This window comes from Erpetoichthys calabaricus, chromosome 6, assembly GCF_900747795.2.
Source record: "Erpetoichthys calabaricus chromosome 6, fErpCal1.3, whole genome shotgun sequence".
Lineage (NCBI taxonomy): Eukaryota > Metazoa > Chordata > Cladistia > Polypteriformes > Polypteridae > Erpetoichthys > Erpetoichthys calabaricus.
The window spans coordinates 56,639,879-56,652,564 of record NC_041399.2 but is presented as its reverse complement, the minus strand read 5'-3'; the positions used below and the strand labels follow the sequence as shown (position 1 = coordinate 56,652,564).

The 12,686-nt window shown below is 38.6% G+C and overlaps 1 protein-coding gene across 5 annotated transcripts in view; it reads left to right on the top strand.

The window, feature by feature from the left end:
• Positions 1-12,686, top strand: part of ncoa2 (nuclear receptor coactivator 2) — a 337,105-nt gene that overhangs the window by 184,789 nt on the left and 139,630 nt on the right. For all 5 annotated transcript variants that reach the window (XM_051929406.1, XM_051929405.1, XM_051929403.1 and 2 more), the window contains exon 5: positions 3,749-3,852. In XM_051929406.1, the coding sequence (XP_051785366.1) occupies positions 3,749-3,852 (104 nt within the window). The remainder of the gene's footprint in view (positions 1-3,748; positions 3,853-12,686) is intronic.

Genomic DNA, 12,686 nt, shown 5'->3' with positions numbered 1-12,686 from the left:
TTGCGGGTGTGGACAGTTGTTTAGAATTGGTTTCTGCCTATGTGGACAATTCTGATGGGATAGTTTGACTCCTGGTGAGCTTGTGATGTAATAAGTAGGCCTCTTCAAATGGATGGATGAATGAATAGTGGGTGACATTTTTGCTAAAATATTGGATATCTTGCATGTCATCACCAAAATAATTGAATAATAACTGTCTTGTGTTTAACTAATTGCCCGACTGACAATTTTTGGTGATGATATATCGGGCAGATATCTGGTCATTACATGTGCCTTGGTATCAGTTGAACCTCTAATAATATGATGCTGATCCTCTTCCAAGCAGCCATGTTTATTAGGCTATTTTTTCAGGTATAAAAGGCCTCAGTTTGAAAAGCCAGTCTACTTAACTTACTATCATACTTACTATCATACTTAAGTTCACAGTTTACCTTTTAAAATGCTGTTTTGCATGCATGTGTTCCTATGTTTCCCCATTGGCTTCACCCCTCCAAAATTTTCATTGCACAACCTACTTTAAGTGTGTACAAGGTTTTCATTCAATAACTAAAATTGTCTATGTTCCAAAGGTCTGGTGTTTATTGAGTAACATTTCACTTTCAAAAAGTTGTACATTTGTAGCAGTTGCTTGATAGAGGACCTACACTGTAGTAGTTTAAGATAAGCATTCCTATTCAATTGTTTGTTTTCTTTTCAAAGAATATATATATATATACACACACACACACACATACACAGTGGGGCACAAAAGTATTTAGTCAGCCACCAATTGTGCAAGTTGTCCCACTTAAAAAGATGAGAGAGGCCTGTAATTTTCATCATAGGTATACCTCTACTATGAGAGACAAAATGAGAAAAAAATCCAGAAAATCACATTGTCTGACTTTTGAAGAATTTATTTGCAAATTATGGTGGAAAAAAAGTATTTGGTCAATAACAAAAGTTCATCTCAATACTTTGTTATATACACTTTGTTGGCAATGACAGAGGTCAAACATTTTCTGTAAGTCTTCACAAGGTTTTCACACACTGTTGCTGGTATTTTGGCCCATTCCTCCATGCAGATCTCCTCTAGAGCAGTGATGTTTTGGGGCTGTCGCTGGGCAACACGGACTTTCAACTCCCTCCAAAGATTTTCTATGGGGTTGAGATCTGGAGACTGGCTAGGCCACTCCAGGACCTTGAAATGCTTCTTATGAAGCCACTCCTTCGTTACCCGGGCGGTGTGTTTGAGATCATTGTCATGCTGAAAGACCCAGCCACATTTCATCTTCAATGCCCTTGCTGATGGAAGGAGGTTTTCAGTCAATTCATGCCCCATTCATTCTTTCCTTTACACGGGTCAGTCGTCCTGGTCCCTTTGCAGAAAAACAGCCCCAAAGCATGATGTTTCTACCCCCATGCTTTACAGTAGGTATGGTGTTCTTTGGATGCAACTCACCATTCTTTCTCCTCCAAACACGACGAGTAGAGTTTTTACCAAAATGTTCGATTTTGGTTTCATCTGACCATATGACATTCTCCCAATCCTCTTCTGGATCATCCAAATGCTCTCTAGCAAACTTCAGACGAGCCTGCACATGTACTGGCTTAAGCAGGGGGACACGTCTGGCACTGCAGGATTTGAATCCCTGGCGGTGTAGTGTGTTACTGATGGTAGCCTTTGTTACTTTGGTCCCAGCTCTCTGCAGGTCATTCACTAGGTCCCCCCCGTGTGGTTCTGGGAATTTTGCTCACCGTTCTTGTGATCATTTTGACCCACGGGGTGAGATCTTGTGTGGAGCCCCAGATCGAGGGAGATTATCAGTGGTCTTGTATGTCTTCTATTTTCTAATAATTGCTCCCACAGTTGATTTCTTCACACCAAGCTGCTTACCTATTGCAGATTGTCTGCCCAATTTTGTTTCTGGTGTCCTTTGACAGCTCTTTGGTCTTGGCCATAGTGGAGTTTGGCGTGTGACTGTTTGAGGTTGTGGACAGGTGTCTTTTATATTGATAATGAGTTCAAACAGGTGCTATTAATACAGGTAACGAGTGGAGGACAGAGGAGCCTCTTACAGAAGAAGTTACAGGTCTGTGAGAGCCATTAATCTTGCTTGTTTGTAGGTGACCAAATACTTATTTTCCACCATAATTTGCAAATAAATTCTTTAAAAATCAGACAATTTGATTTTCTGGATTTTGTTTCTCATTTTGTCTCTCATAGTTGAGGTATACCTATGATGAAAATTACAGGCCTCTCTCATCTTTTTAAGTGGGAGAACTTGCACAATTGGTGGCTGACTAAGATATATATATATATATATATATATATATATATATATATATATATATAAAATGAGTTTTTTTTTTTTTTTTTTTTTTTACACAGCTATGAGGAGACGTTTTTTTTTTTTTTTTTGTTAAATATATAAACTTTTTCGCATATAACCCTGGGTCATTACAATATTCCCTTTCAGTGAAGTGCTTGCATGCATTTATCATTCCAGTGTCAGTAGGAAATATTTTAGTGAAATAATGAAACAAGTTCTTGTACAGTGAAAGTATGTGATCTTTTCTGTTATTATTGCCTAGTTGTCAATAGAACAGAGACAGCAATTCACATCTTAGTATTAGCACTTAATGTCAATAACGGAGCTTGAGGATGAATTTCCAAGGTGAAACCATTTGCTTTTAATGAGAAATATCACTTAGTCGTATGTCCGACTGTATGTTCGCATGAAATAACATGGCTCCCGGTGGACCGTGGAAGTGGAAAACTGTCATTGAATGGTTTGGGAAATGGTTAAAGTAGTTTTTCTTAAAACCAAAATATTCTGTTGGCATTGACAACGTTATATCAAATTTATATTAGAAAAGCTTGCTTCAACTTGTTAAAGAGGAAAATTTACAAAGTAACTGGAGTTGGTATTGGAGAAGTATAAACAGAACAGCAGAGTTGCACACACGCCAGTGGGTTGTGCCTAAACATGCTGCCTCCACAAATGGCGGCTGTGACAGCAAGTGCGAACCTTGCCACGTGAAACTCTTCTCATTCTACTTGTAGGCTTGCCAGCCTACATTAGGTTCATAATATTTGTGACTGTAAGAGTAAAAAATACAAGTATTGAATGCAAAAAAATCACTTAATTTATCTTGAAATGAGTGAAATAAGAAGGAAGCTTGTAAAAGTAACCCCTGCAAGTATGGAAAGATTAAATGTGTCTTAGTGTTTACGTTACACCAAAAACAACTGTTATATTAATAAACAAAAATCTGTTTTTCGTCAGATTTGAAGAAGTAAAAAAAAAAAAAAAAAATGCACTAGTTTTTAACAGTTTACCAAATCTCCAAACATACCTGAATGTTATTCAATGTGTACATTTTATAACTTGCTTTAATAACAAAGGGTAGATAAAGAAAAAAACAAGTTGTATTTAATACTTAATACATATTATTTTTTTTATATTGAAAAGCCCACAATTTAACAGGATTGAATTTTAGCACAATTAAATATATTTAATTCTTTACATTTGGATGACTTTCAGTTTGTTAACTGCATTATTTACTACATTAACAATGGCATAAAAGGCAAGAGAGTAAACCTTTTTTTTTTTAAGTAGTTTGTATAAACAGTAACTGATGTTAAATTAAAAAGATGTCTAAATAACTGATGCTTGGGGTGGGGGGGGAGATTTATTTTTAATTTACCTTTGTATTTGTGTGGTATCCAGTTGTCTCAAGAGTAAATAAGTTGCCTTGTTTACAGAAAAAATGGCAATAGCCAATGAAGAGGAAGTTCAGAAAGCCGACGTGTCCTCTACAGGCCAAAGTGTTATTGACAAAGATGCTCTTGGACCAATGATGCTTGAGGTGAGAGTACTCTTCCAGTTATGGTTTGTTTCCTCCTCCTTTGAATGTACATTAAGTTTAAATACAGAATAATTTTATGGTAACTAATGGATGTCCATAAAGGTAAGGAAGTAATCGTTTTTTGTAAAATGTGATTTCTTATAACATTGGACATGTTCTTTATGGATATTTAGATTGTATGAGTGTATGTACTGTATATGTGCTGCCATTCACAAGTTTGAAATTGCCCAGAAAAGTTCATGTTTTCTGGTAAGAATTGGTACATTTTTATCATGATACCATTAAATTGATTTTAAAATACAACTTAAACATTACTAGCATTGTTAATGGTTATTATAGCTTGACGTGGACAATTTTTTACTTTATTAATTACATATGACTGCAAAGCCACATTTACAGCAGCAGTTCCTTCATTATCCCAAAGGGAAATTCCAGTTGTGCATCTAAGCCTTTCTGTTCTGTTTTTTTTTTTTTTTTTTTATTAAATCACGGTTAGATACAGTTTGCATTCTTCTCTCAAGACAGGAATAACTTTCATTTTTACCATTTTTGAGCCCAGAACTGAACTTTAAGAATGCCAGTACGTTGCAAACCAAGGAACAATTTACTGACTTTGTTAAACAACACAACAGATTTCATTAGTGCTAATGAAATGGCAAATATTTCTGTAGTAACCAATTATCATTTGAACATGACTAAGAATTAGCTAATGGCATTTACCATTAGGGCACTAAAGGAATTGCTGCTGAAAATTTGGCTTTGCAGTCATATGTAAATAATGAATTAAAACTCGATGACATTTCAAACAGTAATAGCGATTAGCAATGGTAGTTATGTCTTGGCTATATTTTTAAATCAGTTTAATGCTATCCTGAATAAAAAGTTCTTTCTATCAAAAACAGGAAAGTTTCTGGGTTATTCTAAAGTTTTGACCTGTAAAACTAAGATGTATGCATATACATACGTACAGCATATGTATGTGTACACATAGAAACAATAGCATCTACCATCCCACAGATACGCAAGAATTATAAAATAACTCTCCTGACTTAAGAGAGCAGTCACAATGAGGTATTATAATGGTGCACTTCCATAAGTATGAATGAGCCCTTGACATTTACCTACTGAACAATTTGTTGGCTAAACTTGGTTAATTGTCGTATCTTATAGAGATGAGGTGTGGCATTGTTTACAGAGATCATCACTTTTTTCATCCTGTCCTCCAATGGGTTGAGTGTGTGTCCCATAACTTAGCTTGCCTTCTTAAATTACCTTGTTGATTTAATGAGTCTCTCCTGAAGCAATGTTAATTGATCAAGCACACTGGCACATAAAAAAAAATCACACAACCTGTCCTAGAATTCTAGAACATGTAGTGGATATTATTACACACATTAATGGAACACCATCTCCTACGATAAAGGTCTGCACAGACCTTTCTTGTCAATCATCCAGATTGTCCATGGCAAACGGAACATATGCAAGCTGCATTGAGCTTTTTCAATCTAAGCCATAAATTTTGTTACTTGTAACTTTTTCTCATGCCAAATCTTATTTACCAGTTTACCTGTTACCTGTGGGGGAAAAAAATCAGCCGAAAGGTGTATTGAATTTTAGAATAAACCATTTTTTTTTAATAAAACAGATTAGCATTGATCTATACAAGGTTTTAATTTTAAAAATATACGTTTCCATGAATAAAGATAATGTGGTTCACAGTAGGGCATTTTTCACCCTTGACAGTAGTGGTACATAATTACTACAAAATTCATAAATAACCATTATTAATATACAGTAATCCCTCGCTATATCGTGCTTCGTCTTTCGCGGCTTCACTCTATCGTGGATTTTATATGTAAGCATATTTAAGTATATATCGCAGATATTTTGCTGGTTCGCGGATTTCTGCGGACAATGGGTCTTTTAATTTCTGGTACATGCTTCCTCAGCTGGTTTGCCCAGTTGATTTCATACAAGTGACGCTATTGGCAGATGGCTGAGAAGCTACCCAATCAGAGCACGTATTACGCATTAAATAAAACTCCTCAAATATATTGTGAGCATGGGGGCTGTTCGCACCCCTAGAGGATACGGCTGCTCCTCAAAAAACACTGAAAGATTACCTTCACATTGCTCTCCTCCTTGCTGGGCTTAAATGTGGCTGTTTTGTCAAGCGATATGCTTCCTGCATGGTGCTTCGCATACTTAAAAGCTCGAACAGCATGTATTGATTTTTAATTGTTTGTTTTTTTCTCTCTCTCTCTGTCTGACATTCTGTGCTCCTGACGGAGGGGGGTGTGAGCAGTGGTGGTGGTGGGGGGGGGGGGGGGGCTGTAAGCACCACTAGACGATACGGACGCTCCTCTAAAAAAAAATGCTGAAAGGTTACCTTAACATTGCTCCCTTCCTAGCAGCTGCGTTGTCCGGCGGTGCTTCGCATACTTAAAAGCCAAACAGCCCTATTGATTTCTGATTGTTTGCTTTTTTCTGTCTATCTCTCTGACATTATCTGCTCCTGACGCGCACTCCTTTGAAGAGGAAGATATGTTTGCATTCTTTTAATTGTGAGACAGAACTGTCATCTCTGTCTTGTTATGGAGCACAGTTTAAACTTTTGAAAAAGAGACAAATATTTGTTTGCAGTGTCTGAATAAAGTTCCTGCCTCTCTACAACCACCTGTGTTTCTGTGCAAATCTGTGACCCAAGCATGACAATATAAAAATAACCATATAAACATATGGTTTCTACTTCGTGGATTTTCACCTTTCGTGGGGGGGTCTGGAACGCAACCCCCGCGATAGAGGAGGGATTACTGTAGTAAACAGAATAGATTACTGATATTCAAATAATTATGAAATGCAACTGAAGTATAGTTAAAGCATTCTTTGTTCCCTATTTTTAAACCAAATATTATATTTGGGGGAAAAAAAAGCCATAATCACCACTCACCATGTAAAATGCAGAAAAATGTTGGGGGTCTGCTGTATTAGGTAAACAAAAGTTGAATGTGTATATGAAATTGCTGTGATACATTGTGCCCTAGCTTGCATCAGATAATGTTACCTGAGGTCATTGGGGGTTTGGGGACCTTCGAATATCAGATAACCTCACTCAGGCAACCCTGTGGAGGTTAATTAAACCTCAGCTTGTGCCCTAGCAGCCTTCTCCCATGGATATGCTCTCTTGAGCCAGAGTCACCTCACAGCTTTCTATGCTCCCTCAGTGCTATTGTAGATGTCCCCCTCCTGTTCTTGCCTGTGATGCCTAGTACAGTATAAGCCCAGCAAAGAGATTGTCCTGCAATCCCCTACCTCCTATCTCTACGGGCAAGCACTTTGCTTTCCAGCCTGAATTGCTGCAGTCACTGATGAAGCCCTCATACTTCTCTCTCTTTTGCTTAGAGGCTTCCTTCATTTCTTCTTCCCATGGAACGGTGAGTTCCAGCACAACTAAACTCTTGGTAATTTCTGACACCAGGATAACATCTGGTGTAAGGGTAGTCTTGGTGATTCTGAGTTCCCAGCATAAGTCTACTGTCAGCTACCACTCCTGTGTGGTGTATAAAATCCTGCGCTAGCCTTAGTTGTGCCTCTTTTTTTCTCTTCAGCTCTATCAAAGCTGATGGTCTGCTTTAACATTACAATTACCAAAGCTTACAAAAACACTTGTAAATCTGGCCCACCTTAGATCCACTCGCACCTCTCTGTCAGCGTCTTTTGTCTTGTAAATGTGTTGATAATCCCAAGCAGCAAGCAGTCTGCTATACCATTCTCCCACAACCGCAGAAACGGCAAAAACCTCTCCCAGCTCAAGTCTTGTTTATCAGGGAGTCAGGTACCTAGATCTGTATAGGCTAAAAAATAAATTATTTGGAACACATGCATTTCATGTGTGTTCCGTGTCTACAAAGATCTATGTAAGTGTAGGATGACAGGAAATGCAAGAAATGTTGAACACATACCTAAAAGACAAACTTTTTTCATGTTTTAGTACTAACAACAAAATTTTGACATGAAGTGTATAATGTGTGAAGACGCAAATATCAAATAAGCTGACTCTTCAGTACGTGAGCAACTATCCATGCTAGTGTTTAGATCTGGACGGTGTATGTGCCCAAAAAAGAAGTCTGACTGCATTCTTGTACCATTGCTCACGTACTGAAGTGTCAGCAGGCATTTTTCGTGGCATTACACATGTAATTTGTGAGCATGCCCTTGTCGATCAAACAGAGGAAGCTCTGCAGTCTACTTGTGATTTTACGCTGTAGGAAGATAAGTTAATAAATCAAGGTAAATAACATTCGATCTGGCTTTTATATAAGTAACATATCAACGTTTCTTATGTAAAGACCATCACAAAACATAATCACAAACAGGACTTTGCATGATACGTTGGCAAGCTCTGTAAGCCGTGCTGCTTCATTGGAGGACAGGTGTGGGGCAGACTGACTGGCAGGATGACGCCCGACCTCTTGCTGCGTCCAAACGGTGTCATCTTTCACCTTCACGCCTGGTGCAGCTGCGTCGTTCATATATGTGAGTGGACATTTCTTGCGGGGAGGGCTTCTGTTCTCTTTCTCCGATGTAGAACCCTCATCCTCATCTGAGTTCACCTCTGTTATAGCACGTCTTTATTTGAAAACTAACATTGTCAGATTGGGGCGAGTGTGAATGCGACTGAGAGAATAAAACTGAATAATAAAAAAAAAAAAAAACGCTAACCTTTACAAGTACCATACATTTACACCGACTATTACAGACTTAAATCAAATGTATGTTTTTATTTATTAATAGTGACAATAAGAGCAGCTCACTACTCAAAATGTTTATTTTGGGACACATGAAGGCTTAAACCTGCAACCTTTTGAATAGGAGTCAGCAGTTCTTACCGCTGTACTACCAAAGAAGTCACATCAACAAGCCACACTTCTTCGGTTATATTATTGAATAAAAGCGCACTTGCTCTGCTATTCTTGTACCTTTTGTGAAAGTGCTTATTTGATATTTGGACTTCAGTCTTCACACATTATACACTTCATGTCAAAATTTTGTTGTTAGTACTGAAACATGAAAAAAGTTTGTCTTTTAGGTATGTGTTCAACATTTCTTGCATTTCCTGTCATCCTACACTTACATAGATCTTTGTAGACACGGAACACACATGAAATGCATGGTTCCAAATGATGACATTTTTTAGCCTATTCAGCTCTAGGTACCCAACTCCCTGATAAACAAGGCTTGAGCTGGGAGAGGTTTTTGCGCTTTCTGTGGCGGTGGGAGGATGGGATAGCTTGCAGCTTGGGATTATTGACACATTTACAAGACAAAAGACGCAGACGGAGAGGTGTGAGCGGATGTAAGGTGCGACGGATTTGCGAGTTTTTTCTTAAGCTTTGGTAATTCTAGTGTTAAGGGCTTTATTCCCTGGCAACTGGTGATGGCACTACCAATGCTTTTCGCAGTCGTCTTAAGCACTTGGTCATGCTGCCAGCAATATCGGCCTTCTCCCATAGTCTTTGAGCAAGAGCTCGAGATATGCTTTAGGGTCCCCTTTCTCCCATACAGGGAGCACGTTGGTGTATTGACCAAGCCCCAGCAATGTAGATTGCATTGGCTAGGAAGTAGATCATAGACAGAGTGGACCAAAAATCCAATACGGTGTGGCTCTGACTGCCAGAGGTCTTCATATGAGATCTTCCTTTCTGCTACTTGTGTCTATTTAGTCCAGGCACCTTGCTGTCTCATCCCTACCGCTTAACTAGACTTCACCTCATTCAGGACCAGGCACCTTCGCTCTTTCCACTAAGCCTTGTCATAACAGGGGGTTGTGATTGATCCTAGCCCCACTCTTCCTCTGGCTACTACTCCCAAGAGGGCTGTTTGGCGTAGCCGTGACTTTTCCTGCTCTACTGCATCCTCTGCTCTCCACTTCTGGTCCTAACGGACACCCTTGCCCCAGAAACTTTTGGGTCATTAGTCATTAGAAACTGCAGCACCTCCCTTGCTCACAAAACCAGGAACTCCTCCTCTATAGATTTAAGGGGGGGGAGTCTCAGTTTGACATCTCAAAAGTTGGGATAGGTGCGACAAAAGGCTGGAAAAGTGGTACTAAAAAGAAACAGCTGGAGGAGCATTTTGCAACTGCTTAGGTTAAGTGGCAACTGGTCAGTAACATGATTGGGTATAAAAAAGAGCATCTTACAGAGGCAGAGTCTCTTAGAATTAGAGATGTGCAGAGGTTCACCGTGATGATGTGGGAACGCTGCATGCTCTCATCGTCTTTCTGGGAGCCCTTGAACCCGTCACCGTCGGTAATGTTAGAGATGAGCACAACAATGGAGCAAGAGGATGGTGTTAAAAGGTGTCAAGTGCTTTTATTAAAAACAATCAACAAAACAGTGTCCCAATTAAATAAAGTGCAGTGCCTTCCAAAATGTCATTAAATAAATAATCCATAAAATTGTCAATGTCAATTTATTTATATAGCACATTTAAAACAACATAGTGATGCTGTGGCCAAAGTGCTTTACAATAATAGAATAAAAGAAAAACAAAACAAATTAACATAAAACATAAATAGAAATAAAATATATGAACATAAAATAAAATACATAATAAATGGAAGTAATGTTATATAATCACAATGAGGAAACCATCAGTATTACTGAAGGTCATGGAATGCAAGTGAATAGAAATGAGTCTTTAATCTTGTTTCGAACAATTAAATTGTAGATGACTCCTTTTATATGATGAGGTAAAGAGTTCCACAGGCGAGGCGCAGCAGCTGCAAAGGCCCTGTCCCCCTTGGTTTTACACTTGGTATAAGGGACAAACAGAGACAGCTGACCAGAAGATCTAAGCACTCTAGATGGCTGATGTAAAACACACAGTTCAGATAAATAGGCAGGAGCAAGCCCATGTAAAGATTTGAAAACTAGCAGCAAGATTTTAAAATCAATTCGAAAACTGACAGGCAGCCAGTGTAAAGAAGCTAAAATAGGAGAACCAGAAAGCGAGCAGCAGCATTTTGTACCAACTGTAACCTGTGTATCAGGGATTTATTAATCCCAGAATACAGCGAGTTGCTGTAATCGAGGCAACAAAAAATAAACGCATGAGTAACTATCTCAAGATCCCTAGAAGATGATAAAGGCTTTATCTTACCTAATAGATAAAGTTGGAAAAAGCAACTCTTGACTACAGAATTTACTTGTTTCTCAAAAGAGAGGTTACTATCAAAGGTAACACCAAGATTGTGGACTTGAGGTCACTGTCCTGAAGTCACTGAAAAGTGTCTACCAGTTAAATATGACCTGAGCCAGTTAAGAGCAGCCCCTTTAAGCCTAACAAGATGTTCAAGCCGCAACAGCAATATCTCATGGTCAGTAGTGTCAAAGGCAGCGGACAGGTCAAGGAGGAGAAGGACTGCTGCATCACCGGAGTCAGTAATAAGAGAGATGTCGTTGAACACTTTCGGGAGTGCAGTTTCAACACTATGATAATGCCTAAAGCCAGATTGGTAGATCTCAAATGAATTATTGGACTTAAGGTGAACAACCAATTGATTATAAATAATTCTTTCTAGAATTCTAGCCAGAAATGGCAGTTGGGAAATTGGACGAAAATTGGCTAAAACTCCAGGATCTAATTCTGCCTTTTTTTAGACGGGGACGGACTGCAGCATGTTTAAAAAAAAAAATGAGGGCACAACTCCCGAACTAATAGAATCATTGATGATGGCTAGTAAGGTTGGGCCCAACACATCAAAGGCTTCCACTAAGAGACATGGTGGTACAATATCCAGAGGACTGGGGGCTGGTTTAAGGGTGTCAATAGTTCTTTTTAGCTGTGAAAGTGAGACTAGATCAAAGGATTCTAAGACAATGTCATGATTAACAGTAGGAAGTTCATAGCCCGTTTGAACAATGCCACGGTGGATAGTATCAATTTTGCTGACAAAGAATGCTAGAAACTGGTCACATGAATGAACAATGCTATTTGATCCCATTGCAGAGTGGGGGTGAATGGCCGCATTAATTGAATTAAATAAGACCCTAGGATTCTTTGAGATACTAAATCGGCAAAGAAGTTTTGTTTCGTTATCTTAACTTCAGCCTGGAAATTGAAAAGAGAAGTCCTAAAAATCTGTTTAGGGACAATCAGTCCATCTTTTTTCCCAACGCCGTTCAGCAGTTCGACAGGCACGGCGCAGTGATGGTGTATTTTCATTTAGCCAGGGAGCAGGTCTACCCTTATTACTGCGTATCTTGGACGAAGCAATTGAGTCCAAAATCGTTTTACAGGAAGAATTAAATTTTATGTCAGAATCATCGATACCATTATTTTGGTCATGCACATAAAGATTAGAGAAAATGGTTTTAAAATCAGATATAATAGAAGAATTTAAAAAGCGGAGCAGTGTGGGGGACAGCTATTAGTCGGGACATCAACAGTAATATTCAGATCCATCATTATAGAAAAATGATCAGTAAAAGAAACATCACATAAATCAATATTATTCACTGAAATATCACGAGTACGAACGAGATCAAGGGTGTGACCAAGAGAGTGGGTTGGCGTATTAATATGCTGTATAAAATCAAATGAGTTCAAAAGTGATAGTCATTGACCAAAGGTTTCGATTGACAACAAACGTGAATGTTGAAATCACCAACAATAAAAACTTTATCATGAGAGAGGGTGATATCAGCCAAGAGATCAGAGAATTCAGAGATGAAAGTATCATTAATTACAGGAGGTCTATAAACCACGGCAAACAGCAGAGAAGGGGAGCTGCACACTTCGAAAAGTTGAAGTTCAAAGCTGCTAAACGG